The following is a 22524-nucleotide window of genomic DNA, read 5'->3' on the forward strand; positions in this document are numbered from 1 at the left end:
GCGCATGCGCAGATGGAGATCGTGGCGGCCATTTTCCTGAAGCCGAGATCTAAATCTGCAAACTCGGCTTCAGGAAAATGGCCACTGTGATCTCCATCTGCGCATGCGTGGCCTCCCGCGGCAATTTTCCTGAAGCCCCGTGAAGCAGAGCACTCCATCTGTGCACGCGCGGCCTCGGGAAGATGGCCGCCGCCACCGATAAACAGGTAATCAACCTGGCTTTCACTCTAGCCGCCAGCGGTCCTCCTCAGAAGCGGCTGGCCGAGCGGTGCCGGGGGCTGCTGTCAGAAGTGACAGCTAGCTGATGGGCTGCTTAAAATCAGCAGGCGGGCCAGATGCGGCCCGCATCTTGCCCAGGTCTGCTCTATGGGGTTAAGGTCAGGCGAGTCTGCTGGGCAATCAAGCACAGTGATACTGTTGTTTTTAAAGCAGGTATTGGTACATATGGCAGTGCGGACAGGTGCCAAGTCCTGCTGGAGAATGAAATTTCCATTTCCAATAAGCTTGTCGGTAGAGGGAAGCATGAAGTGCTCTAAAATTTCCTGGTAGACGGCTGCGCGGACTTTGGTCTTGAAAAACACAGTGGACCTACACCAGCAGATGAAATGGCTCCCCAAACAATCACTGATTGTGGAAACTTCACACTAGACCTCAAGCAGCTTGGATTGTGGCCTCTCCGCTCTTCCTCCAGACTGTGGGACCTTGACTTCCAAATGAAATGCAAAATTTACTTTCATCTGAAAACAACCCCTTGGACCACTGAGCATCAGTCCAGTTTTTTTTCTCCTTGGCCCAGGTAAGACGCTTCTGGCGTGGTCTATTGGTCATGAGTGGCTTGACACAGGGAATTCAACATTTGTAGCCCATGTCCTGGATATGTCTCTGTGTGGTGACTATTGAAGCAATGACTCCAGCAGCAGTCCACGCCTTGTGAATCTCCCAAAAAATGTTAAATGGCTTTTTTTTAACAGTCCTTTCAAGGCTGCGGTTATCCGGCTGCTTGTGCACCTTTTTGTACCACACTTTTTCATTCCACTCAACTTTACATTAATATGCCTGGACACAGCACTCTGAACAGCCAGCTTCTTTAACCATGACCTTTTGTGGCTAAGGCTACTTTCACACATTATGCCGGACGGCGTGGGATGGATTTCTGGATCTGACGCAATTAGTGTAAAAACTGATGCGCCGGATCAGCTTTTCTTCCAGATCTGGGATAGATATAATGTAAAAAATAATTTAAAAAATAAATAAATCGTGATATTCTCACCTTCCGGCGGCCCCGGCAGCCTTCCCGCTCCTTGCGATGCTCCCATTCCCAGTAATGCCTTGCAGTAATGACTTGTGATGATGTAGCAGAAGTAGATTTATTATTTTCTACATTATATATTTTTACTAAGCAGCATCAATAGTAAAAAGAGAGAGAGAACGAGAGAGAGAGAGAGAGAGAGAGAGATAGAGAACAGGGCATGCACAGTTTGGAGGTTTGACTCCAGCGCCGGATATCGTCATGTGGCGCATCCGGTGCTCATAGGCGTCCATTGTAAGAAAAGCCTGATGGCGCCGGCAGGTTTTTCGGCGGAACAAAAAAAGTTCCTCTGTACGTTTTCTCCGGCCGCCGGACCAACAAATTTTTCCGGATCCGGCGAAAAATGGGCAGAACGGAAGGCCATCAGGGGCAATCCGGCACTAATACAAGTCTATGGGAGAAAGACGGATCAGGCGGCATCATGTACCGGATCCGTTTTTTTCACAATTCGCCAGATTGCGCCTGATGGCGAAAACCTGATGTGTGAAAGATGCTTTTCCCTCTTTGTGGAGTGTGTCAATGACGGCCTTCTGGACATCTGTCATGTCAGCAGTCTTCCCCATGATTGTGAAGCCTACTGAAACAGACTAAGGGACCTTTTTAAACGCTTTGGAATCCTTTGCAGGTGTTCTTTGTTAATTATTCTAATTTACTGAGATAATGACTTGAGTTTTAATTGGCTGTAAGCCATAATCATCAACATTAACAGAAATAAACACTTGAAATAGATCACTCTGTTTGTAGTGACTCTATATATGAGTTTCACTTTCTGTATTGAAGAACTGAAATAAATTAACTTTTTGATGATATTCTAATTTTGTGAGAAGCACCTGTATGTTCTTGGGTCTGGGTTGCAAAGATGTTCTTGTTTTTTGTCTCCAGTGATGAGTCCTATCCCAGCTGCCCCATTCACATAAAAAGCATGGGTACTTTGTGTATCCTCCTTGTTGCTGAAGGAGCTAAGAGGGAACTTTCAGATCACCATACACTGACCATCCTTGATCCTCGTAGTTAAGTTTCTTGAGAATGAAGTCTAAATCCTCAAGTGCACAAAATGCCCTACACTAAGGGAAGCATACTTGCTGCCATTATGCAGCATCACATCTTTCAGACTTTTTTTTGGATGAATCAATAAAGAGTCTCCACTCACTCACATTCTAATCAATGGAAAAATTTAACATCAGCCCAGTAACATCACTGCAATATACTAGAGCACCGTCTTGAGAAATATATGGAATTACTTTCTGTGCTCCTATATCATGAAAAACAGGTACCAGGAGCTAGAAGGTACTTTTCCTTTAGTCTAGAGCCCAAAAGTTCTGCAGAATATTTAGGAATGTCGAAGTCACTGACTAAATAATTTCATTTGGTCAGTGACGGCTCCCAAGATCTCAATCTGAGCATGTACCGCCTCAAGCATCCATTTTTCCCCAAGCCGCAAGGAAATCAAGGGGAAGGGGACTCCGCTCCCAGCCGACATTTTATGAAAGCCCAGGGCCTGCAGCCTTGCATCGCCGGGGAACTCCTTTCTCCCAGCCCGGAGCATCGCCCCACTCCTGCCATCGCTGGCCTCCGGAAGCACCAACCTTGCCTCCTGTGACCATGCTCCACCACTTCTCCCCGGTAAGCAACCTTGTAATTTTAAGATGCACCACCATTTTCCACCCAAATTTTTTTGGGGAAAAAGTGTGGTTTATAATCCAAAAAATACGGTATATAAAAAATGACCTGTTACTTTTCAAGCAATTTTACTCTTGCAGGCCTGCAGTATTTCCATGAACTATACACTTTTATAATACATCTTTATACACGTTTCTTTTATTTTGTTTTTCAGTATGTGATTTATGTATTTGTACTCACTTGTTCGTTGATTTAATTAAGCTGTGTTTTCATATCCTTTGCCGTTCGTTCATACTCATTCAAAATTGGACAAAGGACCATGTAGGTCAGAAACACGTTGCCTGGATGCTTGGATGTGTTATCCACTAGCCATTTAGCTTTTCGGTGTCTTGTACATTGCTGCTTTTATATTTTGGCTTTAATAAAGTTTATGAAGATGCGAGTGCCGGCTATTTACTTGGATTATGCTTCTAATCTAAGGTTCATGCCCTTATACTTACCCGCCGCTGTCTTCACCTTCTATCAGCGGTACCATCTTCTTGTGACCTCAATTTCTGACTGCCCGGAAGTCAGTAGTAAGGGTCACAATCTCTTAATGCAAGTCTGAGAGAGCTAAAATGAGGCGCTCAGAATTGCATTGAAAAGTGACCTCCGCCTCGCTCCAGCAAACATGATCTGGAAGATCACAAACTGCTGGAGAATTACCTGAAGAGAGTACCCCTTCTAAATCCACAGAGACTACAATAAAGGGGAGGTTCCTATGTAGCTCCTTACTCTGCAAAATTTGTAAAGGAAACAACAAGTATCTTCTCCACAGACAAATTTGTTTCTTCTCACAAAGATATAGAAAACAAATCTGATCAATCAGATGAATCCCTCGACTCATCGGGACAGTTGGAGAATAGTCACTCTGAGGAGTTTTGTAACGATACAGATTCTTTTGGTTATAGAGGTAACTATTTTTCTGAGGACATGGTTCCCGATGACATTTTTTCTTCATGTTCATATTCTTCCAACCAGTTGTGAAAATTCTGAAATTTTTGAAAACTTTAAACAAAAAACTAAATCAGTCAAACTAAATCAGAGAAAATTACAAGGGCAATGTAATTACAATAATTCATTGATAAACAGAAAAATTTATGATCAACATATGTACGGCCCTCCTAATTTCAGTAGATATTTCAGGGAAAAATGCTAATAATGACGATAACTCAAAAATATCGTCTGAAATCGAAATGGAATCTGATGATTCTATACACTTAAAGTCAAAGCTTCCGAGAGTTTCATCAAAGAGCTCTTCAAAGATATGCTATCGCGCATAGCGGATGTCTCACTTTCAAAATCCTAGGGGGCTTCTGATGGCTCCTTATGTAATTCAAAGAGAATTGTCTCCTCATTCAAAATTCACGAGTCCTCGTATCCTACTAAAGATCAGAACATTACTACAATCTCAGATTCATTTAAAAACATTCAAAAAGATATTACTACCTTCAGAAAAAGTCTAATCTTGAAGACCTTAAACGGAAAAACAATGTGAAGATCAGAGGGATTACAAAAACGGTTCAGTCTTTCCGAAGGGATTACATCTCTTCCTTAGTTTCTCATTTAATTCCTAACGCCCATGAGAAAAACTTAATTGAGAAGGTCTTTAGAATTCGCAGGCCATCTACTCTTCTGTCTGATGTTGCGACTGATATTATCGTCTCTTTTTACCCCAACTGGGTCAGAAATACACTACTCGGTATTTCAGAAGAGCCAAGATTCCTCTCTTCTCCGTTTATTCATTTAACCTTTTTTAAAGACCTGTCTAAGGAAACCTTGCATAAATGGAAATTATTTCAATCCACTACTCGTGAGCTTCAAAAGGCCAGAATACCTTACAATTGGACTCAGTTCGCTACGCTACAAATTAAATTCGCATCTAAATTGATTAATATTTCTTCTCCAGTTTCCTAAAACGTGCCGGTATAAAATCATCCATGGGTTCTCCCGGACTCCTTTCTAAGTCCAAATCAAACTTTAATCCCAAGTGAAATAGTTCTACAAATCAACATTTTACCGAAAATAGTAACTTTATTATCCAAAAACAGCTGTTTTCCACTTATTCCTCAATTGTAGCTTGTATATGAACCGTACTTTGCCCCCACAAAGCCCTAGGGTCACCTTAGGCGATTCCAGACAGGACAGGCCCTTATATACATACTTACTTTTTTTTTTTATTAAGAAGCGACAGTTGTATTAGGTTTAATATTGAGCTACATTTAATCTGTTTGCGTAAGCTACAGTAGTATATATATGTATGCCTGTCTTTTCCTTTTGTCCCTTCCACCCTGTTTTCCCTTACCATTTACCCTTCACCTCTACTAAATTTATAAAATCAATAAAAATTATTTGAAAAACCAAACTGCTGGAGACCATATGGAGTGGCGGAGATAGAAGGCGAAGGCAGCCAAGTAGAACGCTAGGTGCAGAACCTTAGAAGAAGCACTCCAGGGCTCTAATTAAAATAAAATTAAAAAACACGCTGGAGTGGTGTTTTATCAACCTTATTGAAAGGACGCGAAGGCGTGTAAGTAACTTTATTGAAAATTGTTTACATTTATTTGCAGATCATCACCGCGTGTATAGATAACATGATTTTCATAATTTCATGACTTTTTTCGTGATATTGCATTTTCAATAATGAGGAGTGTAGTTAAATTGAAGAAGTCTTTCCAATGAAGCCCAGTCGCAGGGTAGCTCTGGACAGTGGTCAGCGTCACCTTTGTGCCTTCAATCACTGCCCCTCCATGTTTCATTCAGCTTGACATAGTATGGAGGTGTGGAGGTGTCATCTACCAAAGGCAGAGGGGCAGCAGTTGCGGGGAGAGGTGTCACCGAATGCAGTCTGGAGGTATCCATCGGACTGCATAGCACAGATTTACATGCTGACCCGGACCTATTGAGTAAGCACTTGACTGACGGCTGCCTCTGCGGTGTATTGGCGCACAGTTGGCTGTCAAAGTGTGCTTACAGCAGTCGCTCGCAGTATAGTGAGCAGGAAAGATATATATCTTGGTACTGTGTTAGCCAGTGGATAGAAAAATATTTAGAATTCAGAGTCCTCAGTGGTTGATACCTTTTAATGGCTAACTGAAAAGATGGTAACAAATTGCAAGCTTTCGAGACTACTCAGGTCTCTTCTTCAGGCGTAGACAGTGAGCGGAGATTGTAGCTGCTTCATGCATAACCCCATGGCTGAACGAAAGTGATTCCTGGGAGAAAGCTGCACTTTTAGTAAGGTGGTGGGGCAGCATTGTAATCATCGGCAGGTAAAGTGGAGTTTTTTTTAGGTGACAGGGTCCATCTCAACCAGAATATTCCTTTGGATCCAAGGCAAGATTCTTATGTCCATCACAATGTTTCTGCATTGAACTGGCCATGTCTTTGGCTTTGTCCTGCTAGGATGGCAGTATTGTGGCCAAATATTAATTCTGACCATCTTTACCATGTCAGTTGGCGCATCTCATGAGATGTCCTAATTCTAGGGAGGCTGTGGGCCGGTATTTTTAGGCTGAGAAAGGCCCAATAACCAGGGACATTCACAGACTGATAATACAAGCCCCCAGCTGTCTGCTTTACCTTGGCTGATTATAAAAATAGGGGTACCCCATGTCAGTTTTTCAAATTAGTTATTTATTTAATAGGATTAATAAGGCTAATCACCCTTTAGTGCCGCATGAAAGGATGAAAGTTTATTAGATATAGGGGATTGTGACATTATATATCTACAGGACATTATCTATTCTATCTGTATATAAAATTGCTTTATTAGTTAGAAAACTACCGGTAGCTTTAAATTACATAGAGTATTCCAGCATGTAGAAGATGATATTAAAAAAGGCATGTCATACGGATGCTAGTTGAGAAAAATTGCATTGTAATAATAATAATACGTTTATTTATATAGCGCCAACATATTCCGCAGCGCTTTACATTATGACATGACACTCGTCCTACTTTTCTGGATCAAAATCAGACCAATTTTTATACGCTAGTACGACTCCAGCCTTCAAGGGGTCTATCAGCAGATTTCACAATACTAACTGCATCTCTCAGGCCTCATTCAGAAGTCCATGCTTTTTCACAAATTCAAGAAAAATGGTCAGCTTCATCAGTGTCAAATTTAACCATTAGTTTCATCAGTGAATAAATTACAAAGCTTCTCCTATCCATTACAATGTTAATCATGGACAGCACATGCACTGCACTCTGATGCCATCCATGTGCTGCACATGATTTTCAAAGATCTTTAGACTTCTTGGGGGTAATTTTCATTTAAATTGATGGTAAAAATTGAACATGTTTGTGTGATGAAGGCTGCAGTCAGACGGCTGTTTATGTTCTCTCATTTAAGAGAATCGGGCCAACAATGCTAATGACACCCGTCTCAAAGTGTGACAAGTTTGAGCTGAGTGTGATCAGATTCTCTCGCATGAGAGAATCACAGTACAGGTGCGGAGAGGATGGAGAGCATCATTTTTCCATGGTCTCTGTTTTATGTAAATCGGACTGCACTCAGATGACATCAGAGTGCAGTCTGATGTTTTACACGCACGCATAGACTTGTATAGGTACGCATGGTTCGACTAGCAGATGCACTTGCAGAATGCAGTGATTATACGCTAGTGTGAGCGAGGCCTTATGTAGGGACTCACAGACCCCCAAATGAATAAAAAGTCAATATTCCCACAGACTACATGCAATGGGTGAAACGAAAGATTTTACATAAAAAATACATAGTAACTATGCATAGATAGGAACAAGAACAATCTATCAGCATCCTGCTTCACGTGTACACACTATGAATGACAGCAGCACAATTATACATACACACTCCCCGCTTAATTGTAAAGTGCTGCGGAATATGTTGGCACTATATAAATAAAAATTATTATTATTATACACATTCAGAAGACATAATTATAATCTCCTCTTTATCTGGCATAGAGCATCTTTCATTCCAAAACTGATCATCACATATCCTACACTGCCTTATCTGACACTCAGGGTTACTCATTTTCTATTATTTAGTACCAGTATTTTGGTGTAATAAAAAGGTAAAGCATACCTGCCAATAAATTGTGATGGGAGGAATACATCTTTCTGGCCATTACAACTTGAAAACCTTAAAATTTCAAGAGTTTCCTCCTCTGCCGGCTCTTGAACTGTCCATATTCCCTGAGGGAGTGGGTAGAGACTAGCTATTAGGCCATGTTCACACGTTCAGTATATGTAAGCCAAAACCAGGAGAAGGTGAAAATTGCAGAAGTGGTGACGTGTTTCTATTATACCCTTCTTCCGATTGTCCCACTCCTGATTTTGGCTCACAAATAATGATGTCAAATATTGAGAACACGGCCTTATAATAACTTCCATACATGCACACTCACAGAAAAAGGAGATTCTGCTCCTCTATCTCTTTGTAGCACACCCTCAGAGGCATAGAGGATGTTATACAGAAGTACTAAGCAGTGCAGCAGTGAATCCAGCCCAGAGGTGAGACAGTGCTGCTTTCTATCTTGTTTTTATGCTTCTATGCTTCTCACTCACTGTATAACTGTCTTTTCTTTCCTTTTCCATTGAGTCCTATGAGCAGCATGTAGCCGGATACTTCAATAAACAAGGCTATGTGCGCACGTAGGAAATGTGGTGCAGAATTTAATCTGCATCTGCAGATTTGATGCAGTTTCTGCGCAGTACAATGTAAATCAATGTGAAAAGAAAAAGGCTGTGCACATGGTGCAGAAAAATCTGCGCAGAAACGCTGCAGAACTGCACAAAAGAAGCGACGTGCACTTCTTTGAAATCTGCAGCGTTTCTGCGCAGATTTTTGTGCACCATGTGCACAGCCTTTTTCTTTTCACATTGATTTACATTGTACTGTAAATCACAGTGCAGTTCTGCACCAATTCTGCACTAAATCTGCATCGTGTGCACATACCCTAAGGGTATGTGTCCACGTTCAGGATTGCATCAGGATTTGGTCAGGAGTTTTCATCAGTATTTGTAAGCCAAAACCAGGAGTGGAACAATTAGCGGAAAAGTATAATAGAAACATATGCACCACTTCTGTATTTATCATCCACTCCTGGTTTTGGCTTACAAAAACTGATGGAAAATCCTGACCAAATCCTGATGCAATCCTGAACGTGGACACATACCCTAAGTCTGACTTGCCTCTTAAGGTGGGCTGTAACAGGTTTTAAGATTAAATGAGCAGTTTTAAGTGGTGAAAATTTAGGATGGTCAGTGGAGAGGTGGCTCATAAGTGGAGTAACAAGGCGTCAACCTCCTCTGCTCATCAGAACATGTATAAAGGTTGTATTATAGGAGTCCTGGGAACAATGTCCTTTTAGTTCAAACCGTTTCCAGTATTAGTAAGATTGTAAATGGTTCTGTTTATGTTGGTTGAATGTGTAAAACAGATAAACCCTGTTGATGCCATTCAGAGTGTGTGACGCTTATAGAAACCTTTGAATCATGAATTTAATAGAACATTTGTCTAATTGTGAAGTAAAGAGACATAAAATAATTACAAAGTGCAGTAAACTTTAATTCTAAAGCTGCATAAAAAATGTCTTACAAAAACAAATATACTACACCCAACATTGTCAAAAAAAATTCTATGTAACATAACATACTACAAACACTGACTCTGGGGTCACCTTATGTGAACGCTCTGCTGTGGTGGTCTTCAGAGGGTTACAGATCAAACAGCGGCCTCGGGGTCAGTTGTGAACAGAGTTTGCCTCATTAAAGTGAATGGATACATAGAGGGGCGCAGAACCCCCTGACAGAATGTGAACGTGCCTCTAGCAGTGATATTGGTCCTTAGGTCCGTCGTCCCTGCAAGCGCCAGGCTGCTTTGAAGTAATCCAGATCTTGACTTCTGATTATTCGTCACCGGTCATTATGGAAATAAATTCTTGCAGATTTACTGAAGAGAAAAAAAAAGGAATACGTGAGTGTACAGAACCAGCTTATTTAGAGAGACACATTCTGGCAGGAAAACACACACCCCTGTCCGGCTCATAATATTGCTATGGTTATAATATACAGGTTTTCTGAGAATTTGGTTAAAGTAAATTCTAGTAGTTAAAGAAATTGTATCAATCTGAGATTTACCAGATTAAATATGATGTATTTTACCTCTGAAGGAGTAAACCAATATTGGGCCTGCGCAAAAAACCCATATTTATTCATTTATTTGTATTTACTTTACTCACTTATATGGCGCCATAAATTCCACAGCGCTTTAGAGACATCATCATCACTGTCCCCGATGGGGCTCACAATCTAGATTCCCTATCAGTATGTCTTTGGAATGTGGGAGGAAACCGGAGAACCCGGAGGAAACCCACGCAAACACGGGGATAACATACAAACTCCTTGCAGCTGTTGTCCTTGGTTGGATTTGAACCCAGGACCCCAGCGCTGCAAAGCACCAGTGCTTACCACTGAGCCACCGTGCTGCCCCCATATCTTGCATAAATAAACAATTTATGGTGCTTTTCATATTTTCCTATTGACTCATGAATAGAGATGGGCGAACCCGAGCAGTAAAGTTCAGCGTCCGTACCGAACACATACTGTTCGGGCACGGACACCAAACACGGACTTCACAAGTAAGTCTGTGTTAGTTTTTGGGTTCGGCCCCCCAAACACTGGGTGTTTCTCGCGCTGTTATCTGCATGACAGAGCGACAAACACTGCCTCTGATCAGCGGTAAAGTCATTACTGCCGGTCAGAGCCTTGGTTCCCATGCGGTCAAATGACAGCATGAGCCTGCAGCTGTGATCAGAGTAAAAAGTTTACTTCCGGTAAACGCCAGTAACCAGAGAAACTTTTTACCTCTAATCACAGCAGTGGGCTCACACTGTCATTTGACAGCGTGGGAACCGCGGCTCTGACCGGCAGTAATGACTTTACCGCTCATCACAGGCAGGGGTCTGCCCATCTCTACTCATGATCGATATCTGGCCACAGCATTTTTACTGTAAAAATGTGACAAACACCATACAAACACTAACAAACAATACTAGATACATTGAGATCTAGTCATTATGGAATCAATTTACCATAATAAGATATCATCTATTCATAATACTCTGCACCGAAAGGGTGGAAGAACTGAGAGGATTTGTGTTAGTCACCGTAAGATCTCTTTCTCATAGCCTTCATTAGGAGACAGAAACCATAAGTGATATGCTATGCTGCCACCTGGAGGCTGATACTAAGAATACATCTTGGAAAAAAAATAAAAAATCTGCTCCACTCCGACAAGCTCCTCTTGGCCTGCCGACACCCACCTATCGTTTAGCTTATGGCATATAAGGGGCAGGCACAGATCGCAGTTTCACACCTGTTTTTTGCCTACGGTTTGCTCCTTATTTAGGCTGGGTAACAGAGCAGTTGGGGGGGGGGGGACTCTGTTTCACCAACTAAGAGACAGAGACCGCAATAGAGGATTCTGTGTCTTCCAATGAAGGGTCTGCAAAATGCACTTTTATACAAATTTATTTTTGTTTTACTGTAGACTGAGCATACAGTATATTGTATATAAAAAAATCATCAAAAGTCTCAATTGAAGAAAAAAAAAAAAAAAATAACCTCTGTTTATATATAGCTCAACAAATAAAAAAGTGACTAAAAACGGTGACAAAAATATTTTGTCAAAGTCCAGTTGGTAACGAACAGTCTCAACCTTGGGATCCTCAGATAAACTTTTTGCCTCTGATAACTGGATGAATTCATGTCCGAGTCTGTGGGAAACCTCGGCCTGCACTGATGGCAGACTCTGATCGGAGTGCGATCAGCACCATTGTTCTCAGATGATGACTACAGTGGTCCGCACCTGCCTTTACCAAAAACAACCTACGGTACATTAACCCCTTAGTGACAGAGCCAATTTGCAGCTTAATGACCGGGCCAACTTTTTACAATTCTGACCACTGTCCCTTTATGAAGTTATAGCTCTGGAACGCTTTAACGGATCCCGCTGATTCTGAGAAAGCTTTTTCGAGACATATTGTACTTCATGTTAGCGGTAACATTTCTTCAATATTACTTGCGTTTATTTATGCAAAAAAAAAAATAATGGAAAAATAGCGAAAAGTTTAAAATTTAGCAATTTTCAAACTTTTAGTTTTTATGCCCTTAAGGCTATGTGCACACGTTGCGGATTAGCCTTAGGAATTTCTGGTGCGGATTCTGCCTCTCCTGGCAGAAAACGCAGCTGCAGATTTGTCGCTTTTTTTTGTGCGGTTCCGCAGCGTTTTTTGTGCGTTTTTGCTGCTTTTTTTGCGGATTTACTGCGTTTTTTACCCCTGCGGATTTCTGTAATGGAATGGGAACAAAAACGCTGCAGATCCGCAAAAAAAGAAGTGACATGCTACTTCTTTTAATTCGCAGCGTTTCCGCACCGGATTTTCCGCAACGTGTGCACAGCATTTTTTTTTCTCATTGATTTACATTGTACTGTAAATCATTTGTGGATCTGCAGCGTTTCTGCACCGCAAAAAACACTGCGGATCCGCAGAGAATCCGCAACGTGTGCACATACCCTAAATCAGAGAGTTATGTCACACAATATAGTTAATAAATAACATTACCCACATGTCTACTTTACATCAGCACAATTTTGGAAACAAATTTTTTTTTGTTAGGAAGTTATAAGGGTTAAAAGTGATTTCCCATTTTTACAACAAAATTTACAAAACCATTTTTTTGGAGACCATCTCACATTTAGGCTATGTGCACACGTTCAGGAATTCATGCAGAAAATTTCTGTGAAAAACCGGACATTTTCTGCATGAAATCCGCAAGAAAACCGCATGCGTTTTTTGCCGCGGTTTTGCCGCGTTTTTGCCGCGGTTTTGACGCGTTTTTGCCGCGGTTTTTTCCGGACACTTCCCAATGCATTTTGGAGTGTTAAATCCGCAGAAAAACCGCAAAAAGATGGAGCATGTCCGGATTTTGTGCCTGATGCGTTTTTTTTGCGGAAAAAAACGCATCATGTGCACAAAACATGCGTAATTCATTCTAAATGATGGGATGCTTATTGTATGCGTTTTTTTTTGCGGTTTTATAGCGTTTTTATCGGGAAAAACCGCGAAAAAACCGGAAAGTGTGAACACAGCCTTAAAGTCACTCTGAAGGGTGTACATGACAGAAAATACACAAAAGTGACAACATTCTAAAAACTGCACCCCTCAAGCTGCTCAAAACCACATTCAAGAAGTTTATTAACCCTTTACGTGCTTCACAGGAACTGAAGCAATGTGGAAGGAAAAAATTTACATTAAAGAGAAAATTAACCACAACATTTTTGTGCAATTTCTCCTGAATACGCCAATACCCCATATGTGTGAGTAAACCACTGTTTGGGCGCACCGCAGAGCTTGGAAGTGAAGGAGCGCCGTTTGACTTTTTCAATGCAGAATTGGCTGGAATTGAGATCGGACGCCATGTCGCGTTTGGAGACCCCTGATGTGTCTAAACAGTGGAAACCCCCCAAATATAGCTCCAACCCTAACCCCAACACACTCCTAACCCTTATCCCAACCCTAGCCATAACCCTAATCACAATCCTAACCTTAACATACCCCTAACCTTAATCCCAACCCTAACCATAACTCTAACCCCAACCCTAACCACAAACCTAACCCTAACCCAAACCCTAATCCAAACCCTAACCCTAACCCCAACTTTAGCCCAACTCTAGCCCTAATGGGAAAATGGAAATAAATATATTTTCTTTATTTTACCCTAACTAAGGGGGTGATAAAGGGGGGGGGGTTTATTTACTATTTTTTATTTTGATCACTGTGACAGGGTATATCACAGTGACCAAAATGAACCAATAGGAAAAATTTCTCTATTGTTGCCGGGTGCCGGTCGGCAGATCTCGGCGGGCGCACTATGCATGCGCCAGCCATTTTATCCCGGAAGAAGAAGACGGAGGCACGGGGGGACTTCAGGGGGCCATGGAGGGACAACGGAGGTACCGGGCCCCTATTTCTCTCTCCTCTGATGTGAGATCACATCAGAGGAGAGAGAAATGAAATGGCAAATCGCTTTTTTTTTTTTTTTTTTTTGCGGTCGCCGTTATACGGTTAAGAACGGCGATCGCAACCCCGGGGTCAGTAAAAACCAACCCGATTCATGTTCTCTGGGGTCTCGGCTACCCCTGGCAGCCGAGACCATGAAGAAAATCTGGCTCTGGGGGGCTATATACTTTTTCCACAGCCGTTAATTAACGGCGCTGTGGTTTAAGTACCCTTAATTACCGCCGTTAAAAGGCGTATCGGCGGTCGTTAAGGAGGTCTAAAACAAACTCAGGCTAATCTCTTGTTATTGTTTAGCTTTGTGAGCACAGACTATGCACACACTGTGGGCTCGTAGCCTCGGGAGAAGTCATCCCGCCAGGATAACTGTGATACGTGGGAACACACAGAGATAGGAAAAAGCGCTAACTATGCCATGTCCTACTACAAGCATTGTGATGGCTGCCATAGTGGATTCACCTGTCACAGACTCAGACAGATCTGCTGACAACAATCTGAAATGTTGGAGGATCCGATAGCTGAGATTCCTGGTTTAGCTTCTCCTTGCCTGCGTTGGAGATAAACCGCCCAGGACGTTTCTGGCAGCCGCTCTTCTCCCTCCTGTGGAGCCATTCCCCAACAATGAGCAGTATTACTGACAAAGAGTGCAACTTCCATGACACTTACTTTCACCATCACCATCCTTGTCAAACTCCTCAATCATAGCTCGTAGTTCTTCATCCGACATGTTCTCACCAAGTTCTCTAGCAACTCGTCGGAGGTTTCTCATGCTTATTCTTCCTGAATCATCATCATCAAACAGCTTAAAGGCTTTCATCATCTCCTCCTGGGGATCGCGGTCCAATATCAAGTCTGTTACTAGAGCAGAATAGGAGGAGAAATTGCTTAACAGACTAAACACAGAAGCCCTCTGCATTTGTACCTATACAGAGCAGCATAGGCCATTATTACAGAATTATGTGGGGGTTCAGAGTATGTTTTGTGTATATTACTGGAAGTCCCGTGTCTGCGATGTCCGTCTCCTTGGTTCCTTCTCAGAGCTATAGCGGGTGCTGCCAGTATTTTGTGCTCCCCTAAACAGTGGACAGTTAGCGCTCCCTGAATCACTTTCCTCAGTCCAGTATTAAACCCTGATCCCCCAAGCATAGGTGTTGTATTTTAAGGAAATATTGCTGTAATTAGTTTGCCCTTTGACATCGTATTTTCTGCTGTTTGCTATAATCCAATATATAAAAGATTAAAACCATAAAGTTATACAAGGTTATATTTGCTTTCCATTATGTATTTATGACACTTTCATGTTTTTTTCCTATGTAACAATATTATTGCCCTAACCCAAGTCCTAGCCCTAACCTTGGATAGGGTTAGAAAGAGTAATTGAGCTGTGGGAGAACACCGTACAGTCTGTAATAACGGTTTCTGCCTATGCAGAGGGCAGTAGCCAAGAGGCGTTTGTAATCAGCTGACATGTTCTGCAAAGACAAAAACTGGGATGACAAAGGTCACGTCATACGGAAACCTTTGTCATCTCGGTTGCTGCTTATGCAGAGTGCAGCAGATGATGGCAAACTCGGCTGCATAGGAAACATCGGCGCAGCAGCTATGTCCAAGATGTCAATACAGCCCCTGGCTGCATTACTGATCCACCGTGCTGGCTGCCAGGCAGGCACTTACTGCACCACTGCGTAGTACCAATAAGCAGCGGCAGTGGGAGCAACCAACTATGGCACACAAGGCAACTACCACTGTGTCTCTCGCCCCATGCCCTTCTCCCCAAGCTACAAACATGTTCATTCTTCTCCTCTGATACAGTTCACCTAATATAGACTGCAACTTCCATGATGCAAAAGTCTCATTATATTGCTCCTGTCTAATGGCAGACAGAGAACTGCTTTTTCCTGATGTGCATACAGCAGTCTCATTGTATCCTATGTAATGTACATACAGCAGTCTCATTGTATCCTATGTAATGTACATACAGCAGTCTCATTGTATCCTATGTAATGTACATACAGCAGTCTCATTGTATCCTATGTAATGTACATACAGCAGTCTCATTGTATCCTATGTAATGTACATACAGCAGTCTCATTGTATCCTATGTAATGTACATACAGCAGTCTCATTGTATCCTATGTAATGTACATACAGCAGTCTCATTGTATCCTATGTAATGTACATACAGCAGTCTCATTGTATCCTATGTAATGTACATACAGCAGTCTCATTGTATCCTATGTAATGTACATACAGCAGTCTTAATATCTCTTATGTGATGCATACAGCAAATTCTCAAAGTATAGTATACGACAGGGGTTGGCAATTAATTTTCCCGAGGGGCCACATGAGAGTCCGTGACTCTTGTGGAGGGTCAAAACAATAGGCTGAAATTAATTCTGCTTAACACTACTATTAACCCCTTTCCCACCTGAGATATATCCATATATCCCTATGATCTGGGACGTATGGATACATCTCGACGATTTTGCGCGTACACAAACTGTGCACCAGCGATCGCTGCCGGGTGTCAGCTGATTCTGACAGCTGACTCCCGGCATTAAGTGTCAGAAGTCCTGGCATTTTAGGAGAAGGCAGAGGGATGACAGCCCCTCTTCCCTTGGATCGGAGACCTCGCAACGTCACATGGAGTCCCGATCGTTGCCGTGGTGACCCGATGTTGTCATGACAACATCCAAGTCACCAGAGCAAGGAAAGATGCTTGATCATGCTCAGAACATGTTCAGCAACTAACCCTGTCAGTGCAGCTATGACAGTTTGCATAGCATAGGCATGCTGCTGCATCCCCATGCTACACAAGCGATCAGCCTGCAAAAAATGAAAGTCCTATAGTGGGACAAAGTAAAAAAAAAAATTAAAAGAGTTAACAAAAAAAAAATTAAAAACATTTGTACAAATATTTTAAAAAAATATAATAAAAAAATTGATTTTTCTATAAAATAGCTATTATGTGTTACAATGTCAAAAAAATAAAATAAAAAGATTATATATATATATATATATATATATATATATATATATATATATATATATATATATATATATATATATATATATATATATATATATATATATATATATATATATATATATAATCTGTGGTATCCCAGTAATGGTAATGACCCAAAGAATAAAGTTGCCTTATCAATGTTACCACAAGTGGAACAATATAACAACCCCCATAGAAAAAATTGTGAATTGCTGTTTTTTGTTTATTCTGCCTCCCAAAAATCGGAATAAAAAACGATCAAAAAATGTCATGAGTCTGAAAATGGTTCCAATAAAAACCTCAAATCGCTCCGCAAAAAAAAAGCCCTCACATTACTCTGTGGGCAGTAATATGGAAAAATTATAGCTCTCAAAATATGATGCAGTTTTTGCAATAAAAGGGTCTTTTAGTGTGTGACAGCAGCCAAACCTAAAAACACGATATAAATCTGGAATCAAATAATAAAACAGACAAGCATACTAAAGTGGAAAGCAACCCTCCACCAGTACCATACATAGAATAATTTAAATAATAATTCCACAAATAGTTTGTTGGACTATAATAAAGGCAAACTGCAAAAAACAACATTGAAAAATATCCAAAAAAAGAAAAACTGTCATAAATCCCATCAGAAATAACTAATAGTAAATCTTTATTGGTAACAAAACAGGGAAAAGGGTCAAATAGGGCTAAAAAAGCTAAAATGTTCACAGCATCCCAAAATCACCTAAGACAGGCATGTCACAGATATCAAATATCTTTTCTTTGCTATTTTTCAATAAATCTGGTATCGCTGTAAACACACCGACCAGAAGAAAAAAATCGGTTAATCACTTAGGCCATGTTCACACAGTGCGTTTTTTACTGCGGAACCGCAGCGGTTTTGCCGCTGCGGTTCCGCAGCTGTTTTCCATGCAGGGTACATTACAATGTAACCCTATGGAAAACAGGAACCGCTGTGCACATGATCCTGAATTTCCCATAAAAAGCCGCGCTGAATAGCTGCGGGAAAAAAGAAGGAGCATGTCACTTCTTTTTCCGAAACAGCAGCGGTTCTGCACCCATAGACCTCCATTGTGAGGTCAAACCCGCAGTAAAACCCGCAGATCAAAAATATATCTGCGGGTTTTATTGCGGTTTGTGGTGCAGAACCGCTGCTACAGGAAGTGCGGGGAAGCGGGAGGAAGTCCGTGGGCGGAAGTGTGTGGGCGGAGTGTCGTTCCCGAAGAGACTGTCATGGAGGCATACCGTCGCATGGGGATCGATGTCAGGCGTCTGATTGATTTGGTATGTGTGTGTGTGTGTGTCTGTGTGTGTGTCTGTGTGTGTGTCTGTCTGTGTGTGTGTCCCCATGCGACGATAGTGCCTCCATTGTGCTAAGTCGCCGTATGGGACTACTACTCCCATCCGGTATTAGGATGGGAGAGTTGTCCCTGTGTCCGGCGACTTAGCACAATTGTAAAGTTACACAAAACACCTACACACAATACACATACATGACACACAGTACAGTACATACAACATATAACACAGAGAGTATACTCACCAACAGCACACTTGTAGGCGAAGCCCTCGATCCTCCAGGAAAAATCCCAAAATAAAAAATAAAATTCATACTCCCTGTCCGCAGAATCCATAAAACGAGTGTCCCACGCCGATCGGCTGCTCTCCGGCGATACACTGCCAGGAGCGAAGCTCCTAGCCGTGTATCGCGTACTGTCCCGGAGTTCAATGGCTCCGGCGTCTCGGTTAACGGCAGTACAGCTGCGTTGAACTTTCCCACGCAGCACTGCCGTTAAGCTAGAATGCCGGGGTCAATGACCGCCGGTAAACTCGCTCGCGCATGCGCAGTACCACACCGACAGGAACTATGGCTCCTGTCAGTGTGTTGCTGCAGCCGTGGAGAGCAGACACATCTCTGGATGTGTCTGTTCTCCATGGAAGATCTTCGTGGGACCCTCGATGGATTTCTGCGGACAGGGCCAGGGAGTATGAATTTGTTTTTTTATTTTGCCTCTTTTTCAGGTCGAGGGTCTTCAGGTGGATTGAGCGAAGAATAAAATATGGTCAAAAAGTGTGTGTCTTTATTTCATTAAAATATTTTTTTCTAGTCTTTTGTGTTTTTTTTTTAACCCTTTCATTGGCTTAATAATGGATAGGCGTCTTATTGACGCCTCTCCATTATTAACCGGGCTTAATGCCACCTTACAATAGCAAGGTGGCATTAACCCCTCATTACCCCATATCCCACCGCTACACGGGAGTGGGAAGAGAGGGGCTAAGTGCCGGAATTGGCGCATCTTTTTGATGCGCCTTTTCCGGGGCGGCTGCGGGCTTATATTTGTAGCCAGGGGGGGGGGCAAATATCCATGGCCCCTTTCCTAGGCTATGAATATAAGCCCACGGCTGTCTGCGTAGCCTTTCTGGCCTAAAAATATAGGGGGACCCCAACACTTTTTTTTCTTCGGGGCCCCCTATATTTTAGTGCCAGAACGGTTACGCAGACAGCTGTGGGCTTATATTCATGGCCTGGGAACAGCCAGGGGTATTTTAACCCCTTCCCGGGCCTCAAATATTGGCCCACGGCTGTCTGCCTAGCCTTTCTGGACTAAAAATATAGGGGGACCCCAACACTTTTTTTTTTTCTGGGCCCCCTATATTTTAGTGCCAGAAAGGCTGTGCAGACAGCTGTGGGTTAATATTCATAGCCTGGGAACAGCCATGGGTATTTTAACCCCTTCCCGGGCCTCAAATATTGGCCCACGGCTGTCTGCCTAGCCTTTCTGGACTAAAAATATAGGTGGACCCTATGTATTTTTTTTTTAGGGGATCCACATATATTATAATAGTATAGGGAGCAGAACGGCACTAGAGCAGAATGTTTCCAAGCATGCAGGACTGTTAATGGACAGCTGTGTATTCAGGCGTCACAATCGTAAAGGGTAATGGTGCTCTGCATGAATGTCCAGAGAGTAATCGGTATGCAGTAAAAGAGAAGAAACTAATGCGGCACTCACCCCGAATTTGCTGTGAAGATTGTGATCTTTAATGGAGAAAGATGAAAATTACATCCATCAGGACATCAGGTACATATGAGGGTGCGGTATATATTGACGCCTCTCAATTATTAACCGTGCTTAATGCCACCTTACATTAGCAACCCTATCATTAACCCTAGGATCCCTTTAGGGTTAGGGGTAGGGTTAGGGTTAGGATCCCTTTAGGGTTAGGGGTAGGGTTAGGGGTACGGTTAGGATCCCTTTAGGGTTAGGGGTAGGGTTATGGTTAGGATCCCTTTCGGGTTAGGATCCCTTTAGGGTTAGGGTTAGGGGTAGGGTTAGGATCCCTTTAGGGTTAGGGGTAGGGTTAGGGTTTGGGGTAGGGTTAGGATCCCTTTAGGGTTAGGGGTAGGGTTAGGATCCCTTTCGGGTTAGGATCCCTTTAGGGTTAGGGGTAGGGTTAGGATCCCTTTCGGGTTAGGATCCCTTTAGGGTTAGGGGTAGGGTTAGGGTTTGGGGTAGGGTTAGGATCCCTTTAGGGTTAGGGGTAGAGTTAGGGGTTAGGATACCTTCAAGGTTAGGGGTTGGGTTAGGGGTAGGGTTAGGATCCCTTTCGGGTTAGGATCCCTTTAGGGTTAGGGTCCTTAGGGTTATGAGCCCTAACCCTACCCTAACTATTTCAGTTTATAGTGTGTTTTTTACTTAATGTTTTTGATTGGCGCACGCACCGCTCAGGATTGACGGCGCCAGAGCTAGTAGTAAAACAACTGCACACGAACGTTTTTATTGGTGTTTGTGTTTTCAGTTTGTGCTTGTGTTCATTTATTAGGGGTTACTTTGATATATTTCAACTTTTTAAAAGCATTTGTGTAACATTACTTGGTCGTGCTATAGATTATGAGATGACACTATTGTATTAATTGTAGGTTCGTGATTATCCGGCCCTGTGGGACCCTTCCGATGAATCCTATAAGGATAAGTACTTCAGGGAACTTGCGTGGACCAAAATAGTTTGCGACTTGTTCCCGGATTGGGACAAATATCCTGGGGCAACACAGCAGAAAATAGGTAATTATAATTACATTTATTTAGTAAACCTTGAGTATATTAAAAATATAATTTGTTTAGATCTCTAAAAAATTGTTGTTGTTTTTTGGAACCTTTTTTTGGTAAAGATGTGAGGCAGCGTTGGCGCTCCATCAGAGACCGATTCACAAAATTTCTAAATGATTGCTCAAAGAGTGGCTCTTCGCCAAGCAAAACAAAATTCCCCTTCAGTGAAGAGCTACAGTTTATTGTGACCAGCAGGACATTGAGAAAGTAAGTTAAAATCCACTCCACAAGATTATTTATATATAATATGTTGTGCAATTGTATTAATGATCTTTTTTTTCCCCCCACAGGACGGAAGGAAACATGTCTGCTGCTGATTTAGAGGACAGCGACACAGAGGATGGAGCAGGCAGTTCCTCTGGAGTGGGAGGGACCATCTCTCCCTCCATTCCCACAGCTTCTGCTGAATCAGCATCCACTTCAGCATCTGCTGCATCAACATCTGCTTCAGCAGCTGCTGAAGCATCTGATTCCGTAGAAGCTGTGAGAGTGGAGAAGAGAGCTGTCTATCCGGTGGCAGCAGAGAAAAAAAAAAAAAAAACAAAGAAGAACCAAGAGGACCAAACGGTTCAAATTGCCTGTGACACATTGGATTTATTAAAAAAAATCAACTACCGATGACCATTGCGACTCCTTTGCACTAACTGTCGCCAGAAAAACACGCTCCCTGCCACCGGATAGACAATCTCTTTTTATGTCTATGGTCCAGATGTCCCTCACTGCTCTGGAGGACCCTGCTCCTATTTCTCCATACAATGAGGTTCTGATGGGGGTGTTGGGACTTTTCAGGCCCCGACACAGAACACCTGAAACACCTGCTACAAGACCCCTGTATTTGTCCAACAGCCAAGGAAGTTCTGGAGATAGAGGCATCCAAGGAAGTTATGGAGATAGAGGCAGTTCGCAGCAGCTGCGGGGAGCAACGTATCAAACTGAGGGAACAAATTTCCTCTATTCTCCAGAGTACACCTTTCTTAATTGAACGTGAATTGGGCAAAAGTTTTCAGTTGCACAGAAAACCACAAGAAAAACGAAGTACATCATATGTGATAATCGTTAAACTTATCAGTTTATTGAAAATAATAAAAATGAACAAAACATAATATAATAAAAACCGGATTGGTATTCAAATAATAGGGAACAGGTGCACCACAACATCCACTATCACATAACAGGAGTGGAGAAGGACATGAGTTGTCAAAGGAGTAAAAAATATAACTGAGTACTGGCACTGGAGGTCTCAATAGAGATGTACAGGGACACATAACTCCTTTGACAACTCCTGCCCTTCTCCCCTCCTGTTATGTGATAGTGGATGTTGTGGTGCACCCGTTCCCTAATATTCGAATATCTCTGTATTAATACGGT

General features: G+C 42.2%; 1 protein-coding gene across 2 annotated transcripts in view; it reads right to left on the reverse strand.

Moving 5' to 3' along the window:
- Positions 1 to 9503: 9503 nt before the first annotated feature.
- Positions 9504 to 22524, reverse strand: part of CETN3 (centrin 3) — a 41042-nt gene continuing 28021 nt past the window's right edge. The window contains exons 4-5 of one of the 2 annotated variants that reach the window (XM_069751692.1): positions 14704 to 14895; positions 9504 to 9908 (exon numbers count right to left, since the gene is read on the reverse strand). In XM_069751692.1, the coding sequence (XP_069607793.1) occupies positions 9865 to 9908; positions 14704 to 14895 (236 nt within the window). In that variant the 3' untranslated portion in view covers positions 9504 to 9864. The remainder of the gene's footprint in view (positions 9909 to 14703; positions 14896 to 22524) is intronic. The other variant, XM_069751684.1, reaches the window with a different exon arrangement.

The sequence above is a fragment of the Ranitomeya imitator genome, chromosome 1, assembly GCF_032444005.1.
Source record: "Ranitomeya imitator isolate aRanImi1 chromosome 1, aRanImi1.pri, whole genome shotgun sequence".
Classification (NCBI taxonomy): domain Eukaryota; kingdom Metazoa; phylum Chordata; class Amphibia; order Anura; family Dendrobatidae; genus Ranitomeya; species Ranitomeya imitator.